Source organism: Schistocerca nitens, chromosome 10 (genome assembly GCF_023898315.1).
Source record: "Schistocerca nitens isolate TAMUIC-IGC-003100 chromosome 10, iqSchNite1.1, whole genome shotgun sequence".
NCBI classification, from domain to species: domain Eukaryota; kingdom Metazoa; phylum Arthropoda; class Insecta; order Orthoptera; family Acrididae; genus Schistocerca; species Schistocerca nitens.
In genome coordinates, this window is record NC_064623.1 from 86,412,359 (window position 1) to 86,430,913 (window position 18,555).

The 18,555-nt window shown below is 39.6% G+C and overlaps 1 protein-coding gene across 1 annotated transcript in view; it reads right to left on the bottom strand.

Annotated features, from left to right (window-relative positions):
- Positions 1 to 1,682: 1,682 nt before the first annotated feature.
- LOC126210302 (uncharacterized) overlaps positions 1,683 to 18,555 on the bottom strand; it is a 90,791-nt gene continuing 73,918 nt past the window's right edge. The window contains exons 10-12 of the mRNA XM_049939497.1: positions 17,824 to 18,014; positions 10,520 to 10,738; positions 1,683 to 4,702 (exon numbers count right to left, since the gene is read on the bottom strand). Coding sequence (XP_049795454.1) covers positions 4,611 to 4,702; positions 10,520 to 10,738; positions 17,824 to 18,014 — 502 coding nt within the window. The 3' untranslated portion in view covers positions 1,683 to 4,610. The remainder of the gene's footprint in view (positions 4,703 to 10,519; positions 10,739 to 17,823; positions 18,015 to 18,555) is intronic.

The following is an 18,555-nucleotide window of genomic DNA, read 5'->3' on the forward strand; positions in this document are numbered from 1 at the left end:
CTTGTCTAAACAATTTATTGTCCACGTTTCACTTCCATACATGGCTACACTCCATACAAATACTCTCAGAAACGACTCCCTGACATTTAAATCTATACTCGATGTTAACAAATTCCTCTTCTTCAGAAATGGTTTCCTTGCCATTGCCAGTCTACATTTTATATCCTCTCTACTTCGACCATCATCGTTTATTTTGCTACCCAAATAGCAAAACTCCTTTACTACTTTAAGTGTCTCATTTCCTAATCTAATTCCCTCAGCATCACCCGACTTAATTTGACTACATTCCATTATCCTCGTTTTGCTTTTGTTGATGTTCATCTTATACCCTCCTTTCAAGACACTATCCTTTCCATTAAACTGCTCTACCAAGTCCTTTGCTGTCTCTGACAGAATTACAATGTCATCAGCAAACCTCAAAGTTTTTATTTCTTCTCCATGGATTTTAATACCTACTCCGAACTTTTCTTTTGTTTCCTTTATTGCTTGCTCAATATACAGATTGAATAACATCGGGGAGAGGCTTCAACCCTCTCACTCCATGCCAACCACTGCTTCCCTTTCATGCCCCTCAACTCTTATAACTGCCATCTGGTTTCTGTACAAATTGTAAATAGCCTTTCGCTCCCTGTATTTTACCCCTGCCACCTTCAGAATTTGAAAGAGAGTATTCCAGTTAACATTGTCAAAAGCTTTCTCTAAGTCTACAAATGCTAGAAACGTAGGTTTGCCTTTCCTTAATCTTTCTTCTAAGATAAGTCGTAGAGTCAGTATTGCCTCATGTGCTCCAATATTTCTATGAAATCCAAACTGATCTTCCCCGAGGTCAGCTTCTACCAGTTTTTCCGTTCGTCTGTAAAGAATTCGCATTAGTATTTTGCAGCTGTGACTTATTAAACTGATAGTTCGGTAATTTTCAAATCTGTCAACACCTGCTTTCTTTGGGATTGGAATTATTATATTCTTCTTGAAGTCTGAGAGTATTTCGCCTGTCTCATACATCTTTCTCACCAGATGGTAGAGTTTTGTAAGGGCTGACTCTCCCAAGACTATCATTAGTTCTAATGGAATGTTGTCTACTCCCGGGTCCTTGTTTCGAATTAGGTCTTTCAGTGCTCTGTCAAACTCTTCACGCAGTGTCGTATCTCCCATTTCATCTTCATCTAAATCCTCTTCAATTTCCATAATATTGTCCTCAAGTACATCGCCCTTGTGTAGACACTCTATATACTCCTTCCACCTTTCTGCTTTCCCTTCTTTGCTTAGAACTGGCTTTCCATCAAAGCTCTTGATATTCATGCAAGTGGTTCTCCTTTCTCCAAAGGTCTCTTTAATTTTCCTGTAGGCAGTATCTATCTTACCCCTAGTGAGATAAGCCTCTTATTCAGCAGCAAATAGTTATAATGCCGTTTGTACTATACAGGATCTCATCTGATAAAAAGTGTGTGTCACACTAACATCAAATCACTCTTAATGAAGTTGTGATAAGATCTTTTCATTCACACTTTTCATGAAGTTCATTTAAAATAATCGGTTTCCAAAAACAGTTTACTGAAAGGCAACATTTCATGAACTTTATTTTACAATGAAATAAACTTATAGTTTAAAGATAGTGTATTAAGGAAGAGGAAAATAAAGCAGGTGAAGGGAAAGGAAGTAAAATAACAAACAAGAAACAAAACTTAAAGTAACAAATTTTATATGGCATAGTGCATGAACTTAACAGTGTTACAAAAGCAGTCTTGGCTGTGACACACAAACATGTGCAGCTTCTGCATCTGATTGAGTTTACAAGAAAGATGTGACTACTATTCATGTTTCACAGCTTCGTAAAACTTCCATTTCCGTCACAGAAAAATATGCTCAATCTTTTAGCATTGCACTACCTTCTGAAGAACAACTTGTACCGAAAAAAACTTTAAAAAGGTTTCTTCCATGAAATCTCTGGTTTTATACAAGTTATGACCACACAACAAGTACACAAACACATCTAACATTAATACTGGTATCTCAAAAGAGTGATTATAATTCTCTCTCTCTCTCTCTCTCTCACACACACACACACACACACACACACACACACACACACACACAGAAAATCTCAAATATCATATACATGTGTAAACAGTACGGTCAGCATAAACATTTTTATAAAATAAACAAAATGTGCAGGTCCCACACTTTAGGTTAAAAGAACTATTGCCAAACATAGCCTCCCATACAGGAGAAATTATGACTGTGTATTTACAATTCATTATAACTTTCAACTGTCTCATAGGCTTGAGTGGAGTTTAACTACATGATGATCTGCTTCCACTTCTCATGAACATATAGTGAGGATGAAGTAAAAAATAAACAGTTAAAGTCAATTACAACAAGATAAACCTCAATAGTTAATCTTTTTAAATGCAAGTGGGACCCTGCTAACAACATCTATGGGCTACAACAATAATGATGATGATGGTAAAATTATAATAATTGTTATCAGATAAGTTACAAAAGCACCATCCAAAAACTTATCTCAAGTACAAAATATACAGATGGAAGAAACAAAAAAATATGTTTTATATATACATACACTTTTTCCTTTAAAGAATCTGGTTTCTGATCTCAAGTGTATTTGCTTTGACTATAGTGTAGCACCAATTGAAGAAGATATCCCCAGCCTGATTCCAGGAAATACAATTTTCAACAGAACACTTATTTTTTCATTATTTGTATATCTCCACAGAAATACAATCAAAATACACACTACAACTATTTCGCTTCATAAATATCCATTCTGCAGACATTATACAACATCCAGGAACTAATAATTTGTACTTACACATACATTCGTAAGCTACTGCAGGGTTTAGTATATTTGTCAGGCAAATCAATAAGCTGCTCTTAAAAGATAACTGGAAAGCTTCTTCAGCATAGCTCAGAATTTCCAACTCTAGTTTGATTGCAGACATATCATCTGTCCTTGAGAATGACAGGAAGGAATACATATGCATATTTCACAGACAGCACTAACAAAACAGAAAAGTCAGACTAATTCACAAAAAAGGCCACAGTAACTGCCACTGGACAATCTTGAGGAAGTGCAGTTAGAATCAGATTTTTTTCTGTTATTAGACATCATTTTACACTTACAAAGAACATTTTAAAACTGTCATTTATTGTGAAATCTTTTTCCATTTGTGGTAATTTCATAAGGACACTTTTAGAACATTATCTCCTGTCTTCCCAACACTTTTCAGTTTTTACAAATAAAATGGGTATGTATGCAGTTTTGTTGCCTTTATAATGCTCCACTGCATAATTTAGGATCACAGCACAAAAAACCCTGTTATAAAACAGATCTTGTTAGTGTGGTTAGCACTGGCTGAACTAGAAATACATGATCTCTAATTCTGCAGCTGCTACTGAATTTACAAATTTACAAAAGACAGCACAAAATCTGTAAAAGACTTTATTTGGTAACGTGATAATTACCACTTTTGAAGAGTTAGGGCTCTAATGTTGAATACCTTCACTCCAAAAATACATACAGCACATTTATTTTGTTATTTTCCACTCCTTTCACTTTTGGAATAGCTGTACAAGTGCAAATCTTGTACACTAATGTTATGTTATTAAATGCCAATTACAAGATTATAATAGTGACTCATGTAATTCCTGCAGTCTTTACTAATTGAATAAACTATCTATCTGAGCAGAACTGGAATAGCAAACACACCTACTCTGGGATTACACACACTGTTGCAGAAACTACTATCCATTCAGCATCAATAATGTATACAAAAAAGTGACACTAATAACCGTTACTTCAAGACACAGGTTGCAGAAAACAGATGATATGTGCTGCGAGCATAAACAGCAAGACTCCAACTAACACAATTAGAAACACTTGCCGACATCGATCTTACTAACACACTAAACAAATACACTACTCAACAACAAACATCACACAGAAGTGGACCATACTGTCAAATACATTAAAACTTTCCATACATTAAATTCTTTCAGTTCATCATCACACTGGGCACGTTACAAAAAAATGATAACAATGAAACCAGGCTTTTAAGATGAATTATCTAAAGAATACACACTGGTTCCAGTGTAAATAACTATTAAATCACTGGAAAATATAAACATATACATAATTCAATCTAAGCTTCTTTAATCAGGTCTCAAATGATATTAAATAAATAGCTCAATAAAAGGAACAAAATCTGGTGACTTAGCTCCACACTGTTATATATGATTTACTTTCCATATAATAATAAAAAACATACAGTGCAATTTCAGGAAATATAATCTCTGCAAATAATTTTACTAAAACATTTCATTGGGAGCAGCAGTGCTGCACAGAGATAAAACTGTACACTCAGTTTTACAATGGAACGAATAAAGCAACGAATGAATATTGTAGACATGGCAAATCACGTCTGCAAATTCTAGGCTGTTCAAACTACAAATTATCCTAAAACATTTCACATTCCTGATACATTCATTAATCCACGTACCATCTTCATACAGCTACAGACTCTAGCACCAGTATTTGCACAGCCCAAACTCTCCTCAAACTTCTCACAAAATCTTCTCCCAGCAGGTACTACTTACTATTTCACTAGCTTGCTTCCTGTGACAGCAATTGTGGCCAACGAAGACAGCGCAATATTGCTGAGGACGGCTGGTTCAACCACTGCCGTATCTGCAAAGAATTAGAAAACCAAAACTGCAAGTCATCATTGAAACTTTAAAGCACAAATTTAGAAAACAGTACATGTTCATGAGCAATAGGTAGCTGCTATGTTGGAGGTAAGCCACTCATCACTACAACAAAAGAAATAGAACATGTGTCGATGTACACTCAGGCTACAAAAGAAAATTTATTTTCCTACTTATAAAAGGTTAAATTTTTGGGAAAAGTAATTTTAAATTTCCTGTAACTTACCAAACGAAAGCGTTGGTATACTGATAGAGAGACTAACAAACACAAACACACACACAAAATTCAAGCTTTCGCAACCCACGGTTGCTTCATCAGGAAGGAGGGAAGGAGAGGAAAAGACTGAAGGATGTGGGTTTTAAGGGAGAGGGTAAGGAGTCATTCCAATCCCGGGAGCGGAAAGACTTACCTTAGGGGGAAAACAAGTCTTTCTGCTCCCGGGATTGGAATGACTCCTTACCCTCTCCCTTAAAACCCACATCCTTTCGTCTTTCCCTCTCCTTCCCTCTTTCTTGATGAAGCAACCGTGGGTTGCGAAAGCTTGAATTTTGTGTGTGTGTTTGTTAGTGTCTCTATCAACATACCAACACTTTCGTTTGGTAAGTTACATCATCTTTGTTTTTAGATATATTTTTCCTGCTCAAATCTAGGATTAGATCCTGGGAGGAATTTTTTTTTTACAGTTATTCCCCCTCACTGTCCATATAACTTGCTCTTACCCACACTTCGATGTCCCACAAATGTCTTTGATTTTAATAACAACAACATTAAAATATTAAAACAAAATGTTTAAACATATGAGCATGTAAATGAGGGTGAATCATGTTTCTTTCAGTTGTTTCCACCTATATTCGGGTAGTCTGTTCCCCCCCCCCCTCAACCCCCCCTCCTCCTCTCCCCCCCCCCCCCCCACTTTCCAGTTGAGATGCGTATTATCAGACCATAGCATTGTTGCCAGGTCATTCGTATTTTGTTCAACATACACAGCTACACAAACTGTTCATTTTCTTTATTGAGCCGCATCAAGAATTCTCTGTAGCAATCACTTTCCCAGAGGTAGAAATACATTCCTTTCAGCTATAGTGCAACACTTTATTCTGTAATTTATACCTCTCATACGCAAGTAGTGTTAAGAAAATAGGAATTTTGTAATTTCATGAGTTGTATTAGCCCAATTCATATGATTTCTTGTTGTTGTGTTCTGTCAGAAACATATCAATACACTGATAGTCATATTGGATGTTTAGCCTGCTGTCAGTCGTCAAGGTGGTTACATGTGTTTGCTTACAAGTGGCAATTATTGGTTTGTTTTAAAAATGGTTCAGAGAATTTTGCTCTAAAGATTGAACAACATGTAATTTTTTGTTAGAAATGTTGAATATTGCTTTTGTCGAGTCCGCTATGAGTAAAACAAGGGTTTACAAGGAGTTTCCAAGATGAATATGAAGGCGTTGAATGTAACAAGTGTAACGGACACCGTAGCACAACAACAACAGATAAAAATATGGAAAAAGTGAAAGAAATGATAATGAATGAGCACCAAATCTCAATTAAAGAAGTTGCTGATGATGTTGGCCCATCACTTGGCTCATGCCATGAAATCTTTGTGTATGTTTTGTGTACGAAACATGTGACAGCAAAATTTGTGCCATGTGAATCTGCCCACACTTCATTGCTCGTTTGTGAAATTTTGGTGAAAAACAAGATTATGCTAAGGCCTGCATATTCACCAGATATGGCCCCTTGCAGATTCTTTCTGTTTCCAGTAATAAAGAGAACCTTAAAGGGCAATCATTTTACAAGCATAGCTCAGTTAAAAGCACATCACTGAAAGAGCTAAGTGCTGTCCCAAAGACAGAGTTCCAGAAGTGTTTCAAAGATTGGAAGAACTACTGGCATAAGTGTATAACATTTAACGGGGACTACTTTGAAGGATATAACATTAATGTAGATTAATAAATGAAATTACTTCCAAAAACCAAAAAATTCCTGATACTTTCGGAACACACCTAGTATACTTTTCTCAGATTCGTCTGCACTATCAACAACAATATTAGTCTTAGCTCCAACACTTGGAAAAATCAACCATTCACAGCTAGAACCAAACCAGCAGTAACAGCTTTTCACTGCCACAACAATGTGGATATGTGCTCTGGCTTGGGTTGGGCTCATCTTCCAATCACTTGTAGAAATACTGGGATCACATTTTCCTAAACTAATGTCCCCTCCACTCTAGTGGAGAATGATGCAAGCATAATAATCTTCATTGAAACTAGGGCCGCAACTGCAATGAATTGTGCAGATTATTAATGCCACCTGCAGCCGTCATTTTTTTCTTTATTCATTGTACAATTGCACTATTTCAATATTAGACCATTATCAAGTACCCTATTGAACAGAAGCAATGACAGTGGATTAGGAATCAGTAAAAAGTTAAACATAGTAACAGGTTATATCTCTTCAGGGGACACCAACTTGTCAATGTACTGATCATTCAGGAAGAGAGGCTTGTGCGTTCGCATAAAACTGAGGTCTACGCTGATTGTAGTACAGCTACTGACAGGGTCCCCCATGCCGGATATGCCTCAGAGGATGAAACACACTAAAAATGTCCCAAAATGCCCCATCTCTCACAAATCTACTCCCACAGTCCTTCCCACATTACCAAGATATCCTACCCAATGTGTGATGTGATTTGCACTGATGGGTGTCTGGCACATGGGAACATTAATGGAACTTCAGGGATACTGGGTGACCAGCCTGAGTAATTAAGCATTACACCGCGTGGGGATCCATGGTGTCGACCAAATAAACCTCCTATTCTCATGGGATCAAATCCGCTAATATTGTAATCTAACACTGCACAATTATTTTTCCTGCTCATATGCATTAACTTACTTCCTCCCACATTTAGAGCAAGTTGATATTCATCACACCAAATAGAAATTCTATCGAAGTCATTCTGTATCATGCTACAGACACTTGAAAATGATACTTTCCCATACACTACACCATTATCAGCAAACTGTTGCAGATTTCTGCTTATCTTGTCCATCATATCATCTATGTATACAGGGTGATTCAAAAATGCATGTAAATATTTCAAGGGTGTATTTGTGAGGTAAATATAAGACAAAAATGTTCTATACAATTTTTTCCATACTTGGCTTATTACAGAGTTATGAACAAAACAGGATAATACATTCAATACAACGTAAGGTATTTAATTCCCAGAGTTCACAGTTTAATTACAGTGCATTTGGACTAACAACGCAAACTGATAAATAAATGTGACGTAACAAACTGAAACAATTCCTCGCGAACACTGTATTAATTTAGGTCCTGTTGATTGAACTACAGCAATGCACTATAACTAAGGAAAATTGAAGCATTTTACAGACTGTACTGTACTGTACTGTATTTGCACAAATCTTAATGCAATGCATGTTCAAAATGCTGTCCCTGAACTTGCCGACAGACCCGTGCTCGTCGCATCAATGATCTCTGCACATTACACAGTCCGTTCAACTCTCCACGAATAATTTCACAACCACCTTCAATTCTTTGTTGTAGCACTTCTCTGTTCGGTACTGCAGAAGAATACACCAATGTCTTTAGTCGGCCCCATAAATAAAAGTCTAAAGGGTTCAGGTCAGGTGATCTGGCTGGCCAAGCAATTGGTCCTCCGCGACCTATCCATCGATGTGGATACGCAGAATTGAGGTACGCCCTTACGTTGCGGCTGTAATGGGCGGGAGCACCATCGTGCATAAACCACATGGTGGCTCGTGTTGCAAGAGGGACATCCTGTAACAATCCAGGCAATTCTCCCTCCAAAAATTCGCAGTACGCGTGCCCATTCAGCCTTGGAGGCAGAACATGAGGTCCGAGTAAGTAATTCCCCACAATACCACACCAAATGTTTATGGAGAATTGATGTTGATATCCACGCACAATTCTCGCGCCAGGATTCTCGACAGCCCACTGGTGCATATTATGCGAATTGATTACACCCGCACGAGTAAACATGGCCTCATCTGTGAATAATATCCGCCGAATGAACATTGGATCATTCAAATGACGCTCTTGTAACCACTGGCAGAATTGCTGACGGCGAGGATAGTCTTCAGGTGTCAATTTGTGCACTTTTTGCAGGTGAAATGGATGCAACTGTTGTCTCCGAAGCAGCCGCCATACAGTAGATTGTGGAAGTCGTACAGCTGCACTAATTTGTCTCGTACTGATAGATGGATCTTGGTCTACCAGGTCCAAAACATGTTCCTCGACGTTCACTGCATGCTCAAGTGGTCGACCTGAATGTGGCCCAGGACGAATGCCATACTCCCGCATACGTCTGTCCACAGATACAAACGTCTGATGACTTGGTAACCGTCTTCCTGGAAACAGCTCACTGTACCTTCGTCTTGCTGCAAGTGCATTTCCATCTGCTGCACCATACACAAGGTGCATATCAGCATACTCACTGTTTGAGTACATCATGTGCACGAAACCTTTAGCCTTCCGACGATGAACGAACGACAGGACGTACTTTTCCGTTACCAACAACATCAGCGCCATCTTCCGTACAGTAGGAGTAAACATCACGTGCAAACAAAAACAAACACTATTCATGCAGTTTCGAATCAACTGTTGGGAGATACGTATGTGAATTACGTACCAGAATATGGCATCCTGCTGCTTGCACTGCCGTCGTTTTGATACGGACATGACTTTCGTATTTAACGATAACTCTGGAATTAAACGTTTATGGAAAAACATTTATAGAACATTTTTGTCTTATATTTACCTCACAAATACACCCTTAAAATATTTACATGCATTTTTGAATCACCCTGTATAGAGAACAAAAATAGTTCTATCATGTAACTTCTTGGCAGATTAAAACTGTGTAATGGACAAGGACTCTAACCCGGGACTATTGCATCTGCGAGCAATTGCTCTACCAACTGAGCTACCCAAGCACAACTTACAATCCCTCCTAACAGCTTCACTTCCACTAGATCATCATCCTCCACCTTCCAAACTTCACAGGAGCTCTCCTGTGAAACTTGCAAGACTAGCATTCCTGGAAGAAAGAATATTGCGGAAACACGGTTCAGCAACAGCTTGGAGGTGTTTCCAGAAATTTTCACTCTGCAGCAGAGTGTGTGCTGATATGAAACTTCTTGGCAGGTTAAAATCGTGTGCCAGACTGCATTTCAAACTCGGCTCACGAAGTGTAAAGTTCCCGAGTTCAAGTCCCAGTCTGGGACACAGTTTTAGTCTGCCGGGAGGTTTCGTATTGGCACACACACACTGTTGCAGGCTGAAAATTTCATTGCAGTCTATCATATTTCCCTGGGACACCCCTGGTGATATTGTTATCCCTAACGAATGCTTGCCATCGAGGACAACATACTACTTTAGAAGTCTTCGAGCCAGTCACATTCTAGGAGGCTCATCTGTCTGCTCTGACCTCCTTTAACAATCTTCGGTGTGACACCATGTCAAATGCTTAATGGAAATCTTGAAATATGGAATCTGCCTGTCGCCCTTCATTCACGGTTCACAGTATATCATTTGAAAAAAGGGCAGAGAGAGTTTTGCCATCACGATGCTTTCTAAATCTGTGTTGATTTGTGGATAAAAGCTATTCTTTCTGAACAAAATTTATTACATACAAACTTAGAATATGCTCAAGAATTCTGCAGCAACCTAACCTTAAGGATATTAGTCTGCATTTTCTATATCCCTTGTAACATACAAGTGCAGAAGTGTGAAGTGCGCCTGACTACTCACCCCTGAGTATGCGCACATTGTCAGAGTCGAGCCTAGTGATGCTCTGTTTGCGGGCCTTCCGCTTCTGGCTACCGACAAGCTGCCGTGACGCGTCTGCCGCACTACCCACCGCAGACGCCAAGGTCACTCCCCCTGCGCTCTGCAGGTGTGCCGTCGAACACACAGAGTCAGAGGAGGTGACCACTGCTGTCGCTTCCACAGTCAGTGTGACTCTGTTCCCTGCCGAACACAGAAACACACTAATGTGGGACTGGAAAACAAAACCTAGAAAGTATAAAGAAAATCACACAACACACAAGGAGGTTAAAGAACAACTTTAATGTAATGCTTAGCTTAGCTTTTCTGAACTCTGGAGACTGGGTATTCCTCTCCAACAATCCCTTGCAGCCCACCACTCTCCTAGATTCAGTCTCCGTCAACGTGCCTCCCCTTTCCCTTTTTTACTGATGATTATCCACTCAATACCTCTTCCTCTTTTTATCTTCATCTACCCCCTTCTCCTGCCCCCACCATCTCTCCATTTTTTTGTCTTCCCCCTTCTTTTTCTGATTTGCTCTTACAAGAATGGCTTAGAGACGCGACTCTTCAATTTTGTTCGTACTTTCAGGATTTAGAGGGCGATGCCTGGACAGCAATGTCCTAAAGTACTGCAATGAAATTTTGCAAAAAACTTGAAAAAAAATTATATTTGAAGATTTCCAAGCACCATTAAAACCTTTGTGAAGAAGCAGCCGGGCCGCAACACTGCATTCAAAGGAATACACCTGAGTATATCTCACCCCACTGCTTGAGAAACCTATTGCTTGAAAACTGGATTGATTTCATATGAGAACAATGTATGGACTTACTACTACCTGTCCCTTGACAGGTGCTGCCTTGTGTTGTCCATTTACGAACTTACTTTGAAAGAAGCAGTAGGAAACTTAACGCGACATCTTCGCAAATGACTGACACACAGTGTGCTTTCTTTGTAATGAGATTCATGCAACATCCATTTGCTTTAATTCTGCTACAAATGTATCAGATTTGTTGTGTACAAAATTTTGGAAGCTCCAGAGTAAGAACTCAATGATTCTGGACTGGAGGAAGAAATATCTCAATGGGAACAGCCTGAAGTATATTTATATTCAGGAAGGCTGTAGTCTGCTACAATTTCTCATTGCTAATATTGTTGCTGGAGACACCGCTACTGTAATTATGATTTAGTTTTTGATGAAGCAACATCCAACAAAAGTTTCCAAGATTTTTATTTTGGATAAGATGAAGCTATCTACTGGCAAAGCAAGGAGCTAAGAAATAAGCTGGTATTGGCCTGACTGCAACATACTTCGCTGTGCGCCAGAATGCATCAGACTTTTTCAAGCAAAAGTCAATTATGTTTGAAATTGCTCAAGAACTCATGTAGCACCTTTTTTCTCACAAAGTTCATTATACTTTGTGTCATCATTATTGTTAAATTTGTAATCTATCACACAACTAAAATAATTCTGAAAAATAAACCTCGGTCTTTTTCAGTTGGAGTGCTCTACCCTTTAAGATATGTGAAACACAAATATGCCAGTAAATTGTGGCTTAAATGGCTGATTTTCTCGACCCAAAATTTTTCTCAGTAGCTGAACCTGAAAATATTAAGTACTAGACATTTCTAGATTCATCGGTACCTGTCTGTGTAGTGTAACAGATTTGTAACTGTTAAGCTGATGCTTCAAATCTCACCAGTAGCAACTTCTTTTTTTTTCCTTTTATTTAAAATCCATGTTTGTTATCAAAAACATAAATAAACAAACAATGAATGATAGTTTCTTGAAATAGATAACATCTTTTTGTTTTTAATTACCGGTCATACGAAAACATTAAAATCTGATAGACATGTGAAATGCTTTTTGTAAAACGATAAAAATTATTTAAGTCAATGATCTGTTTTATCTCTAAAGATAAAAAAGTATTTTCATTTCTATTTAATATCTCACATTTGTGTACCAAAATTTAATTTATTGCGATTACTCATACTTCTGTGCAAATAGTAATTTAAAATAAAAATGTTAATTTTATTAAGAAACGATGATTCAATATTTGTTCATTTCTTTATTTCTCAATAAATATTGAATTTAAATAAAAGTAAAACATAAATAGTCTACTAGCGAGTTTCAATTGCAAATATGTTAAGCATCGCATTCATCTGCACTCTGTTATGTTCTTGTTTTTAAGCCTTTAACCATTGGGTTGGTTAGCAGCAGCTCACCACGCTTTTCTATCTTCTGTTTTCCTGTCGAGTGAGGCATAGGTGGTATCTTGACGATTTGGTTGATGTATTCCAGACTCAGTCTGCCTCTTGTTTTGTTCCCTTCTACTGTCCCTTCAATAATACATTCAATGACACCATCATGTATCAGCAGATGGCTGGCCCATGTGTCCCTTCTGTGTTGGAAAAGCTTCCAAACATGCCGCTTCTCTGCCTCCACTCTGTGGAGCTGCTCTTCATCTGACACCTCACCTACCCAGGCAATATTAAGCAGTTTGCAGTAGCACTTCATCTCAAAAGCTACTATTTTGCATTATTCTGCTTCTCTGAGTACCAAAGTTTCGCTTCCACACAGCAGCATACTCCTAACAACTGTCTTTATAAGGTCTTCCAGTCTTTGTCTGGTAGATTCAGCTTGCAGTTTACTCCTACATCTGATGTAATTTTACTCCCTAGGTAGGCTTCACAACGATAACACTCCCTGTGCAGCGTGCATACAGTCTGTTCCTGCCGACAGAGCTGTCTCAGTCTCTCATCCTTAGTACCTCAGTATGTCGCATCGGGACTCTGCATTGCACCTCAATATGTCACACTGTGCTCTAGCCTTCCACAGTGACAGTCGTCATCTTGCACCTTAGCTAGCTGTGAGGGGACATTAGTCATTATACACAATTCAAAAAAAGCTTTGCATCACCTCGGTTCCGAGAGTTCCGGAACCTGTACAAAAAAATTGGAATAGAGATCAACATAAACATCATTTCCATCCTTTTTATTGCTCACGAAAACCACACATTGCATGTTGTACCACTATACAATGAGATCTTCAGAGGTGGTGGTCCAGATTGCTGTACACGCTGATATCTCTAATACCCAGTAGCACGTCCTCTTGCACTGATGCATTCCTGTATTCGTCATGGCATCCTATCCACAAGTTCATTAAGGCGGGTTGGTCCAGATTGTCCCGCTCCTCAACAGCAATTCGGCGTAGATCCCTCAGAGTAGTTGGTAGTTCACGTCACCCATAAACAGCCCTTTTCAATCCATGCCAGGCATGTTCAACAGGGTTCATGTCTGTAGAACATGCTGGCCACTCTAGTCAAGTGATATTGTCATCCTGAAGGAAGTCATTCACAAGATGCACAAAATGGAAACGTCAATTGCCGTCCATGAAGACGAATGCCTCGTCAATATGCTGCCAATATGGTTGCACTATTGGTCGGATGATGGCATTCATGTATCGTACAGCCATTACGGTACCTTCCATGACCATCAGTGGCATACATCGGCCCCACATAATGCCAACCCAAAACAGCAGGGAACCTCCACCTTGCTGCACTCACTGGACATTATGTCTAAGGCGTTCAGTGTGATTGGGTTGCCTCCAAATACATCTCCGACAATTGCCTGGTTGAAGGCATATGCGACACTCATCAGTGAAGAGAACATGATACCAGTTCTGAGCAGTCCATTCGGCATGTTGTTGGGCCTATCTGTACCGCACTGCATGGTGTCATGGTTGCAAAGGTGGACCTCACCATGGATGTCGGAAGTGAAGTTGTGCATCAAGCAACCTATTGCGCACAGTTTGAGTCGCAACATGACATCCTGTGGCTACACAAAAAGCATTATTCAACATGGTGGCGTTGCTATCAGTGTTCCTCCGAGCCATAATCTGTAGGTAGAGGTCATCCACGCAGTAGTAGCCAATGGGCGGCCTGAGTGAGGCATGTCATCAACTGTTCCTGTCTCTGTATCTCCTCCATGTCCGAATAACATCGCTTTGGTTCACTCTGTGACGCCTGGACACTTCCCTTATCGAGAGCCCTTCCTGGCACAAAGTAACAATGCAGATGCGATCGAACTGTGGCATTGACCGTCTAGGCATAGTTGAACTACAGACAACACAAGCTGTTTACCTCCTTGCTGGTGGAATGACTGGAACTGAGTGGCTGTTGGACCCCCTCCGTCTAATAGGTGCTACTCAAGCATGGTTGTTTACATCTTTGGGCAGGTTTAGTGACATCTCTGAACAGTCAAAGGGACTGTGTCCATGATACAATATCCATAATCAACATCTGTCTTCAGGAGTTATGGGAACTGGGGTGATGCAAAACTTTTCGTGGTGTGTGTGTGTGTGTGTGTGTGTGTGTGTGTGTGTGTGTGTGTGATATGGACATAGATAAGGTTCATGAATTAGTACATGTTATTTGATTGCTGTTAACAACAGAACTTCAGATTGGACATCACTGACATTACGTAGTCAATTGGTTCCTGTAATAAAGTGTATTTTAAACATGTGTGCATTCTGTTTTGTAGTGAGAGGAAACCAACCACCCACCTATCATACCACCCTCTCCTCATCCTCTCCCCACGACTGCCCCACTCAGCCTCCACAACGAGCGCACACACAGACACACAGAAAGCCTTTTAACCAAGTAGCCACCCCTATAAATCTAGTCAAGCCTTGCCGTCACTGTTTTGCTAGCCATGCAAGACTGCCCCTCGTGCAATGCGACATGTTACTCGTGTGGTAAGAAAAGTCATGTCCAGGCAGTTTGCTCACATTGGAAAAAGAATGCCAATTCTGCCCACTCTCGCAATAACAGGTCTCATGCACATTCTGTGAATGCAGTGTTTTCAAAACCGACAACAAGTTTTAGCAGTAATTCAAGTATGGCTGTGTCCTCATCTGGCCCCAGATGCAGTGCGATGCCATTCCAACAAACTATTTGTATCACTACAAACTGCTGGCAGTCATGTTGACTTTTAATTGGACACAGGTGCTTCTGTAACTCTGCTTAATTGTGCGATGTACAAATGGTTAAGTCTCACTATCCCTGTCAAAATCTAGCACACAACTCACTGCATACAATGGACAGGAAATCCCAGTACTTGCACGATGTAGTTTGCCACGTACTAGAGGTAGCTGTGGAGATCAAAAACTGTAGACTTAGACAGAAATTGGAATACATCCAGCAAATAATTGAGGACATTAGTTGCAGGCGCTACTATGAGATGAATAGGTTGGCAGAGGAGTGGAATTTGTGGTGGGCTCCATCAAACCAGTCAGAAGACTAATGGCTCAAAAAGGTAGCACAAAACACTGCAGCATTGATTGTTGCACCAAGAGGGAGTAAATTCAACAGAATAACCCCATCAGTCCCAGAGGACTATTCCCATCATGTTACCAGCTGAGGGTGCAACTTCGAATTTTCTCTTTGGAGAAGTGGTGGTGCAGCGCCACTCCACGGATTGCTGTGTTGTTTCCATTTCGAAGTAATGAACCAGTGTTTCACTACCTGTAATGACATTTGACAACAAATTGTCACAATCAGCCTCATAACGTACATACAGCACAGATGGTTCTTTGTTGCTCTTTGTGGTCTTGTTAGGCAGCAACAAACCCAGTGAGCACACACCTTTTGAGTATTCCAACATGTAGACGAGTGTGTCAGCACTGCCAAGAAACGTCATGTTGTGAAGCGAGGTGTTTGATTGTGATTCACCTCAAACAGAGTGTCTGTACATTCCGACACTGCAGGGGCCAGAAATTTACGCGGCCAGCCAGCATGCAGGAGACTGGACAGGTTTGCACGACCTTGTTGCAACATGTGTTTGCTCACTGCCAGTTCTTCAGACATTCTGCAAGCATTTATGAGTATCTGCAAATCTCTGGTTTTCCACCGAAAGAAACTCAATGATAATTCTCCATTAGAGACACCATTTTGACTGCTACGTGTAATGTCACCATCAATCAGAATTTCATGAATCTATAGGGACTGAAGCAGGAATATTCCACAATGTACCACAACAAATTGCACACTTTTCCAACTGAAATAGGCCAAGAAAGAAAAAAGGGTAGCATTACTTATTGAACACCCTTCATAAATAATTACAGCATTAAATCATGAAATACATTGGATGATTGTTGTAAATGCCTAGTGTTTTGAGGTCTTACAACTTTTATTTGTCGTCTTTTACCTCAAGCCCACTTGAAATTGGCTGCATAAACAAAACTGTCAATAGTTGTATAAATAAACACTAATCTAAGCAAATATGGTCCTGCCAGAAATCATACCATTCTTCAAACAATTTTTAATAATTGTGGCATCAAACTGGTGTGTGTGTGTGTGTGTGTGTGTGGGGAGGGGGGATTGGAATGTAAAATCTGTTGCATTGAAATCGAATCTCTGTCATTTTTTCATAACTTAATCTCAATACGATGGGAAGATTCTAATCTTTTCAGACTGCATTTAGTAGTCATTCCTCAGGCAATGTTCTGTCATAGCTGATTTGTTAAATCCACATGTTTTACTTGGTATGTGTTTTAAGTACAATGGAGAGGATTACAATATGGCCTCATCATACACTTCTTTCTCCCTTAGCAAACACCTTCTGTAGCATATGTCAAAAAGGCTGCCAGCAGTAAATTGGAAATATCAAAACATTGAAAACTAAAGTAAAAGGATTCCTCATTAGCTACTCCTACAATGTATCAGAATATTTGGACTGAGAGGTTCATATTGCAGTTAACACCACTGTTTAATATGAGCAAGTTTTGATTTATCAATATATTGAAAGCTAATACTCAAAAGAGGCAACCTTCACCACTTGTAGTATCTATTTTGCTGTAACTGTTTCAGTTTTACATGTTTTGTTTATTTCTCTCCAGAAATTGTTGACATTGGATATAGTGTTAGTACTAACAATTAATATGTTCAATGCAGATTTTATCATGAAGTGCATGATGAAAATGAGTTACATATGGGTACTGATCATTGTTGGTCGGCTTACTACTTCCCAGGTGGCCGAGCTGACCGTTCACTTTCCATTCGACTGACTAACCTTTGTGAGCAAGTGTAATTTCAGCTCACCTCTGGAGGGTTCTCTACTGCTTTGTCAAACCAACAGAGGACAAAACAATAGTCCCAGCTGTCAGGAGCTCTACTCTCGGTGACAGCCATCTAGCACTCAAGGACTTATCAGATTTGACACAGTTAAAACTCTGCGAGGATTCCATTCGAGCGTACCTAAGCCTGAGACAACAGGGACAGATCGTTACCTGCAATGTTGCTGCCTTCAGTGCTGTCTGGAGAAACTGCCGGTGAGGGAACTGTCTGTTTCGGAGGCAGCTTGGAGTCTGGAGGTGGCAGAGGAGGGGCGACTTTCCTCTTGCGAGCCTTCTTCTTCATCTGGAACTCCTCCAGGCTGAGGGAGGGCAGTGCCTCAATCTTCTCTTCCAGATTGAAATCCCTACAAATAAAGTTTATACCCAACAGTTCTTCCTCAGCGACAAGGGAAAGTCGTGGGGCATCTGCAGAAGAATTCCTCTCTGCATATTGCACTACAGAAAAATAATAAATACACCAACATCTGCAGACAAAGTAACACCTCAAAAATTTGTGTAAGTAAAGATATTCATCATGTAGCCACTAAATATATTTACTTGCAAGTCATTTTGGAGCATTTATAGCTCCTTTTTCAATGCAAAAAATTCATCTGGGGATTTAATAACACCCATCTTATCTTTCTAAATAAAGCTCTCCGTGTAGCCCTTGAAACTACAATTTATTTTGCCTTGGCTCAAATACTGTCAAGCACCATGAGAGGGAAAGTGCTGCAAAAATACTATCAGTTAAGGTGTCTGACTTTTACTTAACATTAGGGCATAATTTACTAGTCTGTCAGGGAAAGAAGACTGACAAGTGGTAGGATTGCCTTTAAAGTATCCACACGGTACTGTTGGTTAAGGTCCAGGTATTACACCCTTCAACCATTCACACTGGTGTGCCCT